At 43.3% G+C, this 18,531-nt stretch overlaps 1 protein-coding gene across 1 annotated transcript in view; it reads left to right on the top strand.

The window, feature by feature from the left end:
• The first annotated feature begins 3,159 nt into the window (after positions 1 to 3,159).
• The window catches only part of LOC111964411 (A disintegrin and metalloproteinase with thrombospondin motifs 2-like), a 77,529-nt gene continuing 62,157 nt past the window's right edge, over positions 3,160 to 18,531 (top strand). Inside the window, 3 exon segments of the mRNA XM_070443752.1 lie at positions 3,160 to 3,274; positions 4,399 to 4,823; positions 13,741 to 13,909. Coding sequence (XP_070299853.1) covers positions 3,190 to 3,274; positions 4,399 to 4,823; positions 13,741 to 13,909 — 679 coding nt within the window. The 5' untranslated portion in view covers positions 3,160 to 3,189.

Genomic DNA, 18,531 nt, shown 5'->3' on the forward strand with positions numbered 1-18,531 from the left:
GCCAGCCTCCTCCCTGATCCATGGGCTTGGAGCCCCCCAGTCTAGGACCAGCCTCCTCCYTGCTCCATGGGCTTGGAACCCCCCAGTCTAGGGCCAGCCTCCTCCCTGATCCATGGGCTTGTAGGCCCCCAGTCTAGGGCCAGCCTCCTCCCTGCTCCATGGGCTTGGAGCCCCCCAGTCTAGGACCAGCCATCTCCCTGCTCCATGGGCTTGGAGTCCCCCAGTCTAGGGCCAGCCTCCTGAGCCCATGTCACTCCTCTAGAATAGTGACCTCCCTAGGGACACTGTTAAGCAGTCCTCTAGTCTGTAGCTCAGTTGGTAGAGCATGGATCTTGCAACGCCAGGATAGTGATTTACATTTCCCCCTAAAATGTAAGCATGCATGACTGTAAGTCACATTGGATGAAAGTGTCTGTCTAAATGGCATTTATTATTACTATTATTATTATTAGTAGTAGTAGTAGCAATAGCAGCAGTAGTAGTAGTAGCAGTAGAGGTAGTAGTAGCAGCAGAAGTAGCAGTATTATTATTATTAGTAGTAGTAACAGTAGTAGTAGTAGCAACAGTAGTAGTACTAGTAKTAGTAGCAGTAGCAGAAGTAGTAGCAGCAGTAGCAGTAGCAGCAGTAGTAGCAGTAGTAGTAGCAGCAGAAGCAGTAGTAGTAGCAGTAGTAGTAGCAGCAGAAGCAGTAGTAGTAGCAGAAGTAGTAGCAGCAGAAGCAGTAGTAGTAGCAGAAGTAGTAGCAGCAGTAGCAGTAGCAGTAGCAGCAGTAGTAGTAGCAGCAGAAGTAGCAGTATTATTATTATTATTATTAGTAGTAGTAACAGTAGTAGTAGCAGTAGCAGTAGCAGCAGTAGTAGTAGCAGCAGAAGTAGCAGTATTATTATTAGTAGTAGTAGTAGTAGTAACAGCAGTAGTAGCAGTGGTAGTAGTAGTAGTAGCAATAGCAGTGGAAGTGGTCCTCTAGTCTGTAGCTCCGATGGTAGAGCAAGGTGCTTGCAACGCCATGATAGTGGGTTGCATTTGCCCCTGACCATCCGTACTTAAAATGTAGGCATGCATGACTGTAAGTCACATTGGATAAAACTATCTGTCTAAATTGCATTCATATTCATTATTATTATTATTATTATTATCAGCAGTAGTGGTAGCAGTAGTAGTAGCAGCAGTAGTAGTAGTAGTAGTAGTAGTAGAAGTAGCAATAGTAGTAGTAGTAGTAGTAGTAGTAGTAGTAGTAGTAATAGCAGTAGTAGTAGTAGCAGTATTGGTGGTAGTAGTAGTAGCAGTAGTAGTAGCAGTAGTAGTAATAGTATTATTAATAGTAATAGCAGTAGTAGCAGTAGTAGTAGTATAGTAGTAGTAGCAGTATTGGTGGTGGTAGTAGCAGTAGTAGTACTAGTAGTAGTAGTAGTAATAGCAGTAAAAGTAATAGTAGTGGTAGTACCAGTAGTATTAATCATATCACTTGGGCTCCCGAGTGGCGCTGCGGTCTAAGGAACTGCATCTCAGTCACTACAGACCCTGGTTCGATTCTAGGCTGTATCACAACCGGCCGTGATTGGGAGTTCCATAGGGCGGTGCACAATTGGCCCAGCGCCGTCCGGGTTAAGGTTTGGTCGATGGAAGGCCGTCATTGTAAATAAGAATGAGTTCTTAACTAACTAGTTAAATAAAGGTTAAACAAAATAGTAGAAGCAGTAGCAGTAGTATAAGTAGTAGTAGTAGTAGCAGTAACAGTACTACTTGTAGTAGCAGTAACAGTACTACTACTTGTAGTAGCAGTAGCAGTAGCTGTAGTAGAATTAGTAGTAGCAGTAGTATCAGCAGTAGTATCAGCAGTAGTAATATAAGTAATAGTAGTAATAACAGTAGTAGTAATATTAGTAATAGTAGCAGTAGTATTAGTAGTAACAGTAGTAGCAGTAGTAGTAATAGAAGTAATAGTAGCAGTAGTATCAGTACTAACAGTAGTAGTAGTAATCGTAGTAGCTGCAGTAGTAGTACTAGCAGTAGCAGTAGTAGTTGTAGCTGTAGTAGTAGTCGTAGATGTTATAGTAGTAGTGGTAGTAGCAGTAACAGTGCTAGTAGAAGTAGTAGTAGCTGTAGTAATAATAGTAGCAGTAGTAGAAGCAGTATTAGCAGTAGTATTAGTATTAGTAKTATTATTAGTAGTAGATGCAGCAGTAGTAGTGTAACAGTATAACTTTAGTCCGTCCCCTCTCCCCGACCCGGGCGCGAACCAGGGACCCTCTGCACACATCAACAACAGTCACCCACGAAGCATCGTTACCCATCGCTCCACAAAAGCCGCGGCCAGGGGAACCACTACTTCAAGGTCTCAAAGCGAGTGACGTAACCGATTGAAACGGTATTAGCGCGCACCACCGCTAACTAGCTATCCATTTCACATCCGTTACACTAGCAGTATTAGTATTAGTAGCAGTAGTAGCAGTGGTATAAGTAGTAATAGTAGTAGTAGTAGCAGTATTAGTAGTAGTAGCAGTGGTATAAGTAGTATCAAGTTTCAAATCAAATCAAGTTTATTTTATATAGCCCTTCGTACATCAGCTAATATCTCGAAGTGCTGTACAGAAACCCAGCCTAAAACCCCAAACAGCAAGCAATGCAGGTGTAGAAGCACGGTGGCTAGGAAAAACTCCCTAGAAGTAGTAGTAGTAGTAGTAGTAGTAGTAGTAGTAATAGTACCAGTAGTAATGATAGTAGTAGTAGCAGTAGTAGTAGCAGTAGTAGTAATAGTAGTAGCAGTAGTAGTAGCAGTAGTAGTAGCAGTAGTAGTAATAGTAGTAGCAGTAGTAGTATTAGTAGCAGTAGTAGTATTATTATTATTAGGTTATGCCCCACAGACCATGGAAAGGCAATGTCATTGGGTGATGGAAAGTGCTGGTTCCCACACCGATGTCTTATGCCCATTTGTAAAGTTTGTTATCGATTTAAAGTGGGCAAATATTTGAGCTATATCGTTATCAATGTTCCCTGTAAGTGAGAATGTGACGTGTAATAGCAATTGAGAGAGTGGATGTTTTTCAGCTGTCACTGTGAACACTATCAAAGACCGAGAGAGAGAGAGAGCTTTAAGATCTGTTCGGGAGGGTTAGGGGCTGGTAGATCGTTTATCTAGAAACTCAAAGTCCGCCTCTATCCTGTGCGGTCTTTTTCTTCGGACCTGCAATGGATGTGACGACTGGATTTGCATTCTTTATTGTTTTTCTGCAACTAATTCACGCGAATGGACTTTATATATCCAATAGCATAGGTATGTGGGATTTGTGATATTATAGGCTACGTTTTATACAGTTGTGTAAAGCTTAACCTAGGCACCACCGTTGAGAATATGATCTGATCACGATTCGACTCTTGATGCATGTCAATTTCACAGAGGTTATTTCGTAGCCCAGAAATGTTGAATAATATTTTACAGAAACAGAAATATCCTGGAGTTGGTAAGGCACTGTAGTTTGTTTAAAAACAATGCAGTGTCTCAGTAAGGTTTCCCTTTCTTTTGCATGACACCAACTTTTTCCACATTTATTTTGGATCCAAACAGTTTACGTGCGCTCAAATTCAGCATGTAAAGAACATTCCAATGGCAGATTCATCATGCACTATTGATAAGTCGTGAATTTGCTAATTTATTGAAGTTTTTACAGCAGTTAGGCTATTAGTTACCCTAACAACAACAACGACCTCTCCAAATAATAATTTGGAGAATAATAATACATTTTGACTTGTAAAATAAATGGTTGGAATTAAATTAAACTTGACACTTCAATTTAATTAATTTAATTACCACCTCGATTATTTCAAATTGACAGCTTTGAGCATCACACTGTCTTGACGCGTGCTTCCCTGCGTCGCCTACTGGGTGGGTCACTGCTTCCAACCTAAACTGAAGTCGACAAAGTGATGGACACAGTCTTGCGTAGTCTTGTTGTAAACATAGAATTTGAAATTACTTAAGAATGATAGTCTGCCTACCTACCTACCGTGTAAAACGCATGCTCATCTGCGCGCGGGGAACGGGCGTGAACACTTTGGCAATTGGCACCCCGAAGTTTAAAACGCTGTTTGATAGGCCTATTGTCCAGGTTTCTTGTTGCCTGTGGTTTATTTGATATGGTAGGGAATATACCAAAGTCAGTTGTGGCTGTAAAATGTCTGATCTATATTATTCACAGATTCACATTRTATGATGTCATGTTTATCAAGTGAGACACAGCATATTTATTTATTTACCCATGCTATTTAGATACCAAAGCTGTACCTGCTTCAGTGTGTGTGTGCGTGCATGTGTGCGTGTGTGACTGTGTGCATCTGAGCTCCTATGCATGATTGTGTGTGTATTGATCAGTGTGTGACTGTCTCTCCCTTTGCACACAGAGTCTCTGCAGCATGTCCTGAGGGAATATGGGGTGGTGAGGCCTGTGAACACTGACGCAGAAGGCCGCTTCCTCTCAGGTGCTGTCTCCGCACCTCAGCTGGACAGCCAGCACCAGCAGGTCTACAGACGCCGGAGGAGGGAGGCTGCAGCCGCCTCAGACCCCAGCCATGGAGACCTGGAGGAAGGAGAGGGCACCGCCAGGCACAGGGAGACACTTTTCTACAACGTCACTGTGTTTGGCCGGGAGCTTCACCTGCACCTGCGCCTCAACTCCAGGCTGGTGGCCCCCGGAGCTAAAGTGGAGTGGCATGAGGAGGGCAACCAGACCCGCTACGAGCCTCTACTGGAGAGCGACTGCTTTTATGTAGGAGAGGTCACCAACGTCAGGGACACATCCGTCGCTCTCAGCAACTGTGATGGCCTGGTAAGTGCTGCACCGTTGATAAATGTATCCCTCACGTATAGTTATTAACCTGCTAGTACGCCTGTAGAACGTATTAGGTAGCTTCAGTTGATAGACAGAGGGGGCAATGCCATAGTAATAAAGATGGCTAGACTGAGGTCATCCAAGAGGCAGGGCGGGATTGAAAAGTAGAACCCCTGCCCTGGTAGATTGTTGTGGTTGTGTATCACTGCACAGAAGGACTGAGGATATTTTCCATGTCGGCAGATGTTTTTCATATGGTCTGCATCAAAATAGAGGATTGTAAATAAAACTTAAGCTGTAATCTCATAATGAAACAAACTTCTCCCTGCTTGGCCTAGCTGGTTGGACTCCACCAGGTAGGGTGGCAGTATTCAGTATGCAGGTCATTGCTGATTGGCCTCCATCAGGCAGGGTGGCAGTATTCAGTATGCAGGTCATTGCTGATTGGCCTCCACAGGCAGGGTGGCAGTATTCAGTATGCAGGTCATGGCTGATTGGCCTCCATCAGGCAGGGTGGCAGTATTCAGTATGCAGGGCATTGCTGGTTGGTCCTCCACAGGCAGGGTGGCAGTATTCAGTATGCAGGTCATTGCTGATTGCTCCACCAGGCAGGGTGGCAGTATTCAGTATGCAGGTCATTGCTGGTTGGTCTCCACCAGGCAGGGTGGCAGTATTCAGTATGCAGGTCATTGCTGATTGGACTCCACCAGGCAGGGTGGCAGTATTCAGTATGCAGGTCATTGCTGGTTGGTCTCCACCAGGTAGGGTGGCAGTATTCAGTATGCAGGTCATTGCTGATTGGCCTCCACCAGGTAGGGTGGCAGTATTCAGTATGCAGGTCATTGCTGATTGGACTCCACCAGGCAGGGTGGCAGTATTCAGTATGCAGGTCATTTGCTGATTGGACTCCATCCAGGCAGGGTGGCAGTATCAGTATGCAGGTCATTGCTGATTGGCCTCCACCAGGCAGGGTGGCAGTATTCAGTATGCAGGTCATTGCTTATTGGCCTCCACCAGGCAAGGTGGCAGTATTCAGTATGCAGGTCATTGCTGATTGGACTCCACCAGGCAGGGTGGCAGTATTCAGTATGCAGGTCATTGCTGATTGGCCTCCATCAGGCAGGGTGGCAGTATTCAGTATGCAGGTCATTGCTGATTGGCCTCCACAGGCAGGGTGGCAGTATTCAATATGCAGGTCATTGCTGATTGGCCTCCACCAGGTAGGGTGGCAGTATTCAGTATGCAGGTCATTGCTGATTGGCCTCACCAGGTAGGGTGGCAGTATTCAGTATGCAGGTCATTGCTGATTGGCCTCCAGCAGGCAGTGTGGCAGTATTCAGTATGCAGGTCTCTGTACTGTTGAAGGTGGGAGGCCCAGGGGAGGTGTTAGTGCCTGGAGGCTAACACTTCATATCTCAAACAGCTGCTTAATCCCCTCTCCCTCCCACCCTGCAGGAAATAAACCACATCTCCTTAATGATCACATGAAATAGTTTAGCTGAAATCCCCTCTGTTTAATTAAATATACTCCTTAGAGACACACACACTAATACTCTCTCAAGGTAGGTTTCAGACAAGTCTGCGTTTAGAATTAGCGATAAACAATTTGTTTAAAAAAAGACACCACTGTGATTTTCTCTCTTTACACCGTGTTGTTTCCCATGTCCCCTGGACAAATCACACTGCAGTGCTATGATCAGAACTGTCCAATAAACAGCTCCAGATTACAGTGTCAGAAAACAACCATCAAGGGAAAGACTGGTCTTCAAACATGGACAGTCTCATTGGCGAGTGTCTGTCCGTGAGTGACTTCAATTACTAGCTTCAGTTGATAGACAGAGGGGGAAATGCCATAGTAATAAAGATGGCTAGACTGAGGTCATCCAAGAGGCAGGGCGGGATTGAAAAGTAGAACCCCTGCCCTGGTAGATTGTTGTGGATGTGTATCACTGAACAGAAGGACTGAGGACAGTTTCCATGTAGGCAGATGTTTTTCATATGGTCTGCATCAAAATAGAGGATTGTAAACCAAACTAAAGCTGTAATCTCATAATGAAACAAACTTCTCCCTGCTTGGCATTGCGGATTGGCCTCCACCAGGCAGGATGGCAGTATTCAGTATGCAGGTCATTGCTGATTGGCTTCCACCAGGTAGGGTGGCAGTATTCAGTATGCGGGTCATTGCTGGTTGGCCTCCACTAGGCAGTGTGGCAGTATTCAGTATGCAGGTCATTGCTGGTCGGCCCCAGGTCATTGGTACTGCAGGCCAGGCATGAGTATCACCATTAGCAGACTGCAGCAGACCAGCAGCAGAGTGGAGCTTGTGTACATAAAGTGTCTCAGAGAAGGAAAGAGTGCTGATCTAAGATCAGGTCCCTCCGTGTATTCATTATGATCTAAAATATAAAACTGATCCTAGATCAGGTTCCTCTGTGTATTCATTATAATCTAAAAGATAAAACTGATCCTAGATCTGCACTCCTACTCCAAGATTCTTTATGAATACGGGTCCAGAGTAGGCTGCTGCACTGAGAAGTGCAGGGGCATGATGCTGGTCCTGGACCCCTGCTAAGGGACACGTGAGTAAGGGATGCCCCACCAGCAGAGGCACAAGCTGTTGCCATTGCCACAGTATCTGTAGGAGGAAGTTACATCCACCAAATGATTCTCAGAAAAAAAGTGATGTGTTGGTATGGCCTCTTAGGTTAGATTTAGTGTGAGTACCAGTCTCTTTAGCTAACATTTCACTCGCCACTCCTTGTCATTGCCAAAAAATACTGGTCTGTCGGCAATGTCAATGTTCAATATGCGCTGAATTTACAGCGGAGTTGCTCATTGGTTGTTGGAAAAAACATTATTATTTTCCATGACATCATGTGGAGCTTCGAAATTAGAATTTATAACAAAGTAAGTTGTATTTTGATGCTTAAAATCAAAACTAAGACATTTTGTGGTTGAAATTGCTGTATGTATTTAGTTTGAGAATTTAGATATGAGCATCTGAACAAACAAAAAACTGTTGCTTAGCAACCGAATACCAACGTGTTCTGTGGAGAAAAAAAGGTGGAGAAAAAAAGAGTTCCAAAATGTGCATAACATTTTTGTTGTGATTGGAAGATAGCTGTGAGGGTGATCGAATCAGGATCAAATCCTCTGTTTTCCTCGATCTCATTAATATTAATATTTGAAGATGGCAGAAAGGCCAGTCTCCTTGGCACATGACATGGAGTACAGGGAGTGGATTAGCTAAAGAGACTGGTACCCAGGCTAAATTAGATTGGGTGGCCTGAGCAAATCTGCTGTGGCCTATGCTACAGACAGTTGTCATGGAAACCATCATCTTATGCAATTTGTCCTGAGGGGTCAGCCTGTCAGTTTAAAGTCTCTCTCTGTGTGTGTGTGATATCTATCTATTTTTTCCCTCATCCCTTCTCTGTGTGATCTGTCCCGTATGACCTTGCTCCAGAGATGCATTGCGTTGCTGAATTGTAATTAAATATAACTTACATATCACTTTCTCTGTGTTATAATATCAGAGCAGTCAATCCTATACTACAAGGGTTCTTAAACTTTTACAGCTCGAGACCCGAATGAGAAATTGACCGTTCCACCATGACCCAAATCGTCCTCCAATGTCACAAATTAAGAATAAATAGTGTGTGATTATAGATGTATTGTCATAACTCACGACCCATCTCTCGCATGCACAGGGCCCACTTTGGGTCCAGATCCATAGTTTAAGGAAGCCTTCTGCACTACAAACAGTAAGAACAGCTGGTAGTCTTATCCAACTTTCAATCAAGCCACCAAAGACACCATAATCCCATACAGACCACACGCTTCCCAAAAGTTCAGGAAATTAAGCAATTCTGCRTTGTGATGGTTTCTGTGTTGGTTGGAAATCCTTCAGCCTTTGCACGATATAGCCTATGTCAGCTGTGTTTAACATAGTGACAAAGATGCAGCCTTTCTAAAGTTTCTGTCGTCCCAGGGGTCTTTTCTCAACACAAGCGGTAGATGTCACTTATTTAGTTGGGTTAACTTTTGTGCTATAATCAAGTCGTATGAATTTTGTTCATGTTGCTCCTCTGGCACGGATGTGGCTGGGGTGTTTGGAGCTGTGTCCGTACTTACACGACCTCCGAGCCTTCTCAAATCAATGTTGAGCCAAATGCACCAAATTGGACCAGGGCTAACTGTTTCAGCCATCTGTCGCTCCTCTCCCTGGTTTGGGCYAATAGGAGTCACTCTCTTTGTGGTGTTGAGCGGGGTGAAAGAGGAACACTTATCAGGTAGGGCCATTCCAGAATCCCCTGGCTCTCTATGGAGTAGCTGTGGCCTTTGATTATTCCATTGGAAGGACAGAGTGGGGAGCCCACTGTGACTGCACTGGCACACTTCCTTTCCTCTCACCAGGAGTTTAGATTCATTTCTGTTTAAGTGTGGATGGAAACCTCAGTCCTAATTGTAGGATACAAGATAGCATTTTTCTGGTGTTATTTTCTTCCCTCTCTCCATCGCTCATCCATCTGGCTGTAGACCCAGTCCATCTGGCTGTAGGCCCAGTCCAGCAGGCTGTAGACCCAGTCCAKCTGGCTGTAGACCCAGTCCATCTGGTTGTAGGCCCAGTCCAGCAGGCTTTGGGCCCAGTACATCTGGCTGTAGGCCCAGTCCATCTGGCTGTAGGCCCAGTCCAGCAGGCTGTAGGGCCAGTCCATCTGGCTGTAGTCCCAGTCCAGCAGGCTGTAGGCCCAGTCCAGTAGGCTGTAGGCCCAGTCCATCTGGCTGTAGGCCCAGTCCAGCAGGCTGTAGGCCCAGATCAGCAGGCTGTAGACCCAGGTCCAGGCAGGCTGTAGGCCCAGTCCAGTAGGCTGCGTGTTACATTACTGTTTCAAAGGGACATATTGACGCGCTTGTCAGGATTTATAGTTGAGAGAACAGGCCCAGCTGGAGTGAAAAGAGGATCTTTGACCTGGAAGACACAAGGCCTCTGCGATAGAGAACAGGTCTATACACCTGAATACAGCTGACCTCCTTAGAGAACACTCATCACAAACATGGAAGCCAATAAATATCTTGTCATGTTTGTTTTTTGTTTGGTTCTGTGTCAGCTTTCTTTCGGTGCCACGAGACTCAGTCCAATTACACAGATTTAATATCTATATATATAGCGTTTGGATGAATTCCATGACTGACACCATAGCATTTGGAGTTGTTGATGTATTTGATGGTGTGTAGGAGGAGTGTGACCTTTATAGAAAGATGTTGCAAAGGAAAACGTTTCAAAGGAAAAGAGTCTCAGAGCGCACATGGACAAAGGCTTGTTTGTGACTCTATCCAAAATGCAATGTGAAAGTGATGAGTGGGAATGAAGAGGAGGAGATTTGGTCTTGATGGTTTCCGTCTGGACCTGTCTGTAGTTACAGTAGGAKAATTGGTCGTGATGGTTCCCGTCTGGACCTGTCTGTAGTTACAGTAGGAGATGTGATGTCAGCCACCTGGCTCGTCCAATCCCTGCAGGAGTTGCATTCTCCAAAATGAAAACAGCAGTGTGCCGTGGATGTTAACCAAGAGAATTCATAAGGCAGTCAATACATGTGAGATCTGACCTGATGATCCAGGACATTTTAGTGTGTGTGTGTGTGTGTGTGTGTGTGTGTGTGTGTGTGTGTGTGCGTGTGCGTTTGAGAGAGAGGGATTGTGTGCGTTCGACCAGACTAGAGCATATTTCACTTTATATAGTTCTTGTTTTATTGGGCTTTTATCGTCGTGTGTTGATATTAATATTGATGTGGTTGTGTTGATTCCTGACACCTGTTAGTAGAGTTCTGCTGCTGTGAGTTTGAATGACAGCTTGTAATGAACAGTGAAGGGAGGCAGCCCAAAAGGGCTTTCAGTTTCTACTCTGAAAGCCCTACTCTCTGATGTCCTACATTCCTGTTGCCAGTGGTTAACAGAGAAATGAAGGAGATAACTGGAATGAACCAACAATCCAACTCAAATCATAAGTAGCTTTGGCCTGTACATCATAGCACCTTTGATTCTTGCCAGGCTTGAAAATGAACATGGTTGATGATATTTTATTTATTTGAAACTGACGATTTTGACTTGTTTATGTTAATTCAGGACTTTATACTGTATCCAACTCAGGATCAAAATGAAGTTTGCTCCAGGACTCATTAATCCTTGAATCCCAGAGATTTGGTGGCACAATCTGAGTGTCTATTTCACTTGCCACAATAACAACTGGCACAATTCACTTCCAAAGTTTAACAAAACATCAATTTTTGATTTGATTTGATTGAATGTAATCGATTGATAATGTGTTAGATTATGTTGAAAAGGCTGACAATTAACACAGTATCATGAGTGGAGTGCTGATTCAATTAGAGGTTGAGAGGAAGCTTGAGGAAGTTTAGAAATCCCTTCTTTGGAGCAGTGTGAGTGAGGGTCATGTAAACCAATGAGCTGTTCAATGAGAAACTAACACTGAATACTGAGTCAACACGTTTTTCAACGCTTTTGGCCTTTTTACAATGGAAACTATTGCCAAGGAACATAAGGTCATGCTTTTGTGCAATGGAAAGATGTCTCTTAATCAAGTTTTATGGATACGGCCCCATATAGTCTTCTTAAACTTTCCTTTCCAACACATAGAGTGTGAAGACGCTGTCATTAGGAAACAACTTATCCACTTTATTTCCAGTTTAAACACTGTATTTTCTCTTTTCCATGGCCCTTCCACTGAAACATAAATCCAGTAGTGAAAATTGAGAGTTTATTATAACTTTTAGTTACCCAGGGTTAGGTTTTACAATGGCTCTTTCATTCATATAAACTTGAAAAGATTACTATTGTCAACCCTTTCAAAGCTGTCATTACCTCAAAGAGGTGTACTTAGCTGCAGTATACATTATCTGTCATTTCACACAGAGCTGTCCTTGTGAGAGCTAAGGTAGTGCTTCAGTGATTCCACCCCTGCTTCATTTCAGTCAGTCAGTAGTCAGACAGAACAGACAAGACAGACAGACAGACAGACAGACAGACAGACAGACAGACAGACAGACAGACAGACAGACAGACAGACAGACAGACAGACAGACAGACAGACAGACAGACAGACAGAAAGCTGGCACCAAGGCAAAGTTGGAATATGTCATGCAGGCTTTGTGCTCCTCCTCCTCCCTACAGACATAACTACCTCTGGATTAATGTATTTTCCTGCCCCCTCACACACATACGCCACACACACATACGCCACACACACACTGAACACTGAAAAGTTAGGGTATGAACAGCAGGTCTCCCGGGCGACCAGTCTCTTAACGAGGCAGCAGGCTGACCCCCTTGGCCAGATCCAACGAGCCAAAGGCAGCACAGCGCTGCTCTCTCCATCAGAACCCTCCCTCCGCCTCAGGCAGGCCTGACTCTGAGCTGGAAACCGGGACGGAGCTGCTCAGGCCCTCTCTCTCAGGCTCTGCTCTCCTATTTCACTCTTGGCAGTCCAGGCAGGCTCTGGAGCCTCTCAGGCTTATGGAAAAGTCTCATTGTTACAGTGGAGCTGGATCACATCTTCAAAAGGATTCTGCAATTCAGCATGGTTTATGCTAACTTTTCCTTAAATTCTCCTGTCAACGTTTACAATTTTTATGCTGTTTTACAGCTAAAGATCTACAGAGTGGTGTGGGTATAATACCTGAATAGTGGACCACTGATCCAACTGTGTGGACACTGTAGACTTTTTCTGACAGTAAAGCTGGTAGTGAGAGCTAGTGATTTATTTGTGATTGTTAAGTGAAGTTGATCCCTCAAATGTTAGTTTACGATTTTCAATTGGCAAGAGAGAATTTGACATCTGGGAAAGTTATTTKTTGTTGAAGACAGAGTTTTATTTCAGATTACGGGTTTGGATGTCTATCACAGTGTAGACAAATGGAAAGAATTAGTATGTAAAACCCCCAGCCTTGCAACATTGTTTAATATAAAATGACAAGACTTAGTTTATTTGTTTTTCAACGTTGCTGCAGTAAAATATAGCCTTCCCTGTCACAAGGTAGAATGGAAATTCTTGCTTTCAAGACTGAGGTATGTGCTTCATTCCTGCAGCCCAGAGTAGAATCTTTCCTTTATTCACTAGCATGACTTTAATAAGCTGTTAGAGTTCTAGAGTTCCTGAGATGAGGTGACTGAGCAACTGATTTTCTGAGTGGAAGAAGTGTACTTAGCCTTGCTGCGTGTGGTAAGGTAGGTTAAGTTTGACTTCACAGTGGCTCAGAGAGCTGGCCAACCGAGGTGTAACTGCTGGTGTCGATTTATGCAGAGTCCAGATCTTTCCTTGGTAATGAAACCTCGGGAGGATGTGACAGCTCCTTGTGTAATATTTCTCAGGAGGCTGTGCTAAATGGCAGTCTCAGCAGCCCCTCTCCAGCTCTATGGTCGGGGTCAGAGAGAGAAGCAGTATTGAGCTGACCCTGAACAGGCGTGTCTGTTCCAGTCACAGTGTGTTTTAAAGTTTACATTCACATCCCTCCTCTTCCCCGTTCCCCATTTTCCACAACAGACACAGGATAGGGGACCACCTGGTTTGGGCTGTCACGCCACATTTTGTCTGTCTGCATTTATGGAAGTATTAGTACCGCTGTTTTGGCTGGTCTAAATTGTTGATCAGATGGTTGATATAAATTTGCCCCATATTGATCAACTCATGTCTCTTTGCAGTCTCATGTCATTTGTATTTTTGTCAATGTTGTCCTCTCTTCGGGCTGAGCTTTAAAGTGGTGGATATATTGAGTATTGTGCATTTCCCTTCTCAATTAAGTTATTCTCAAAGTGTTATTTAAAGTTGTTTTTCTTCCAATTAGATAGATGCTTGTGATTGTAGAGTTCAACCCCCTTCTCATCTCATCTTTCTCAGGCAGGAATGATCCGCATGGGGCGGGAGGAGTTCTTCATCGAACCCCTGGAGCACCGAGGGGGTGGGGCAGGGGAGGAGGAAGGCGGAGACGGACGACATCACATCGTTTATCGCTCCTCTGCCATTAAGAGACCCCATGTCAATCAAACAGCGGACTCTTACCCCCAAGGTAAAAGGAACTTCAGATACACCTCTACAGAACCTGCATGCTTTTTCTGACTGTCAGGAGACATGATGACATTCCTTCATAGGTCGTCATCATCTGTAACTTTAGAGTGCTGAATGCTGCTAAGCCTTATGTGGGTCTCTTCTAGACATTCCATTTGTGTCCCTGTTGAAATATCTGTTGAACTGGCAGTGAACTCTGCTTTATTGTACAGAGAGAAAACAAACGTATCCCTCTCCAAGCCCTTCTAGTTCTCCTTGTCTAGCCTGATGAACAAAATGAACGCTATCCAGAGAAAGCATCTAATTTAACATTTGTTTTTTTTCTGATTTTAAGTACTGCCTGATTCTATAATGTAATCTTTAGTTCATTCTATACATAACCTGTCATGACATGTGATACGCTCGTAAATACACTTTCTGGCATGTCTCTACAGAGCAAATCAGACTGGAGGATAGTTTGACACCCTTGTAGGACAAAGCAAAGGCTGCTAAACTCGAATTAACCAAATGTTCTACTTTTCTTTCTCAAATGGATATCTACAGTATGCAGTCATTGGATTTATAATAAAGGATTTTCACTGGTGGGAAAGTACACTATGGTGCAATGTTCGTTTCTCTCTAGTTCATAGTCTAATCATCAAACTATTTAACCCCCCCCTGACTCCCATTTGACTCTGTCCATTCCCTCCTCAGGGGTGGTCAGAGTTCACCAAAACTCCCCTGACCGAGCAGATAGAAGATACAGTAATCTGAGTGGGTGGATAAAGACATGATAAAGTCATAAAAGGGATTCACATGTCACTTCAGTTCCAACCACAGAGCTCAGCCCGAGGATATTGGGAGACTTGCTTCTCAGTCACTTCAGATGTGTAGGTTTTTTCTGAGTAGTTCTAGTCTACTCTGAAAGAATATACAAAAGACATATGTATTCCGGGCATTCTGCCAAGTTGGATTGTTATACACAAATTCTCATAAGACAAATGCACACATGCTCTTACACAATTAATATATACATAAAGAACACGTATTCACACAGTTACACACATAATTGTATGAACTTCTAATGGGGAAACTGGAGACAGGAGAAACACCCGCACCCGCAGGACTTTGGCATCAGCTGTGCGGATTGGATCAGAGGCTCAGATTTAGTCGCACAAATCCATCAGAGGTGTGTCGTTCGCAGCCAAGACGAGCTGCAGCCAGCCAACTCCTACGTGGCAGGGCTGAGTGCTGATGTGATATTAGCCTACAGTAAACTAAACTCCTCCAGTGGAGGAGAGCATGGCTGATCTAGAGCAGAATCTGGATGGACCTTGTAAAGAGAACGAAAGGACATTGAGTAAACAATAAACGTGAAGATTGTTTTTTATATATTTAAAAGGAAAAAGACACATTTTATTTGAAGTGTTACATTTTGCAACATAACTATCTTGAGGACCCATTGTCCAAGTATGTTCACTATTAGATTTGATGCCTCTTTGTGGAATGCCTTCCCTTTCACATCATGCACATGGATTTAACTAACTAAACAAAGATTTAACTAACTAAACAAGGATTTAACTAACTAACTAAACAAGGATTTAACTAACTAAACAAGGATTTAACTAAATAACTACAAGAATTTAACTAACTAAATAATGATTTAACTAACTAACTAAACAAGGATTTAACTAACTAAACATGTATTTAACTAACTAAACAAGGATTTAACTAAATAACTAAACATGGATTTGCAACATAACTATCTTGAGGACCCATTGTCCAAATATGTTCACTATTAGATTTGATGCCTCTTTGTGGAATGCCTTCCCTTTCACATCATGCACATGGATTTAACTAACTAAACAAGGATTTGACTAACTAAACAAGGAGTTATCTAACAAACTAAGCAAGGATTTAACTAACTAAACATGGATTTAACTAACTAAACAAGGATTTAACTAAATAAACAAAGATTTAACTAACTAACTAAACATGGATTTAACTAACTAAACGTGGATTTAACTAACTAACTAAACAAGGATTTAACTAATTAAACATGTATTTAACTAACTAAACAAGGATTTAACTAACTAAACAAGGATTTAACTAACTATACAAGGATTTAACTAAATAACTAAACAAGGATTTAACTAAATAACTAAACAAGGATTAAACTAACTAACTAAACAAGGATTAAACTAACTAACTAAACAAGGATTTAATTAACTAAATAAACRAAGATTTAATTAATAGGGTGGTCTATGTTGTGATCTATTTAATAAACACAAAGGACCAGCAAAATGAATAGAAGAGTGTGGTGGTATAGCAGGAACAATGGCATCTAGAGGTCAAACCTGGTACTTTCACACTACTAATGGTAAATAATGCAAGTGATTTCAATTACACATTTCATAGTATGGTGAAACAATACTCCAAGCCACAGCTTCATACTACTTGTCAAACATAGAGAACTGATACTGTACTCTGGTTTTTGGGGTGGGATTGGCATAGGGTGTATTTTGGTATTTTATTAGGATCCCCATTAGCTGTTGCAAAAGCAGCAGCTACTCTTCCTGGGGTCCACACAAAACATGAAACAATACAGAACATGAATAGACAAGAACAGCTAAAGGACAGAACTAAATAAATGTATATTTCCGTGGGTGGCTTTTAACAATTTTATGGATTCCTCATGTCTTACTCATTGGTAGGAAGAAGTTTGGTCCAAATCGGATGTTGGCTGAATATTATCTGAATCCTATAAATTAAAATGGCCAATATGGGTGCAATCAATTTGCTTCATTTCTCTGAGATCAAATTTAATTTCAACAAGATAATGTTTCAGGAATGCCAATCTTACCTGTTTCTAACTTCAGAAACAATTTGTCATGGCTTGCAGAAATAATAATGGTGCCGGAGGGGATGGCTGCCGTTTTACATGCTACTAACCAACAGTGCTATTTCGTTCGTTTTTTCACATTTGTAACTTATTTTGTACATAAAGTTGCTGCTACCGTCTCTTATGACCGAAAATAGCTTCTGGACATCAGAACAGCAATTACTCACCTAGAACTGAACAAAGATTTTTTATTTAATGAGTCCAACGCGAACGATATACTGCTTTCCGGAGACCAGGCCCAAATCACCGTCATTCGCGTGAAGAAAAAGAGGAGATACAGAGGGAGAAGGTCGGGGTGCCTTGTGAGGATTCGTAGGCGAGTCAGTAAATCACCATTACCATCGGTTCTATTGGCCAACGTGCAATCACTGGAAAACAAACGCGATGATCTACGGTCGAGAATATCCTACCAACGGGACATTTAAAACTGTAATATCTTATGTTTCACCGAGTCGTGGCTGAACGTTGACACGGATAATATAGAGCTGGCTGGGTTTTCTGTGCATCAGCAGAACAGAGCAGCTACGTCTGGTAACACAAGGGGTGGGGGAGTGTGTCTATATGTCAATAACAGCTGGTTCGTGATGTCTAATATTAAATAAGTCTTGAGGTATTGCTCGCCTGAGGTAAAGTACCTCATGATAAGTTGTAGACCACACTATCTACCAAGAGAGTTCTCATCTATGTTATTCGTAGTCGTCTATTTACCACCACAAACCGATGCTGGCACTAAGACCGCACTCAACGAGCTGTATACGGCCATAAGCAAAGAAGAAAATGCTCCCTGTCTGAGTCTGTAATACCAACATATTTCAAGGAGACCACTATAGTCCCTGTGCCCAAGAACATGAAGGTAACCTGCCTAAATGACTACCGCCCCATAGCACTCACGTCAGTAGCCATGAAGTGCTGGACATGGATCACATCAACACCATCATCCCGGAAACCCAAGACCCACTCCAACCGCCCCACTAGATCCACAGATGACGCAATCTCAATCACACTCCACACTGCCCTTTCCCACCTGTACAAAAGGAACACCTATATGAGAATGCTGTTCATTGACTACAGCTCAGCGTTCAACACCATAGTGCCCCGAAAGCTCATCACTAAGCTAAGGACCCTTGGACTAAACACCTCCCTCTGCAACTGGATCCTGGACTTCCTGATGGGCTGCCCCATAAGGGTAGGCAACAACACATCTGCCACACTGATCCTCAACACCAGGGCCACTCAGGTGTACATACTTAGTCCCCTCCTGTACTCCCTGTTCACTCATGACTGCATGGCCAGGTACGACTCCAACACCATCATTAAGTTTGCTGACGACACAACAGTGGTAGGCTTGATCACAACAATGATGAGACAGCCTATAGCGAGGAGGTCAGAGACCTGGCTTTGTGGTGCCATGACAACAACCTCTCCCTCAATGTGAGCAAGACAAAGGAGAAGATCGTGGACTACAGGAAAATGAGGGCCGGACACGCCTCCATTAACATCGACGGGCTGAAGTGGAGCGGGTCTCCAGAACCTCAAAAAGTTCCACAGCTGCACCATCAAGAGCATCCTGACCGGTTGCATCCCCGCTTGGTATGGCAACCGCTTGGCATCCGACCGTATGGCACTACAGAGGGTAGTGGGTAGGGCCCAATACATCACTTGGTCCAAGCTTCCTGCAATCCATGACCTCTATACCAGGTGGTGTCAGAGGAAGGCCCTAAATATTGTCAAAGACTCCAGCC

The sequence above is a fragment of the Salvelinus sp. IW2-2015 genome, linkage group LG5, assembly GCF_002910315.2.
Source record: "Salvelinus sp. IW2-2015 linkage group LG5, ASM291031v2, whole genome shotgun sequence".
NCBI classification, from domain to species: domain Eukaryota; kingdom Metazoa; phylum Chordata; class Actinopteri; order Salmoniformes; family Salmonidae; genus Salvelinus; species Salvelinus sp. IW2-2015.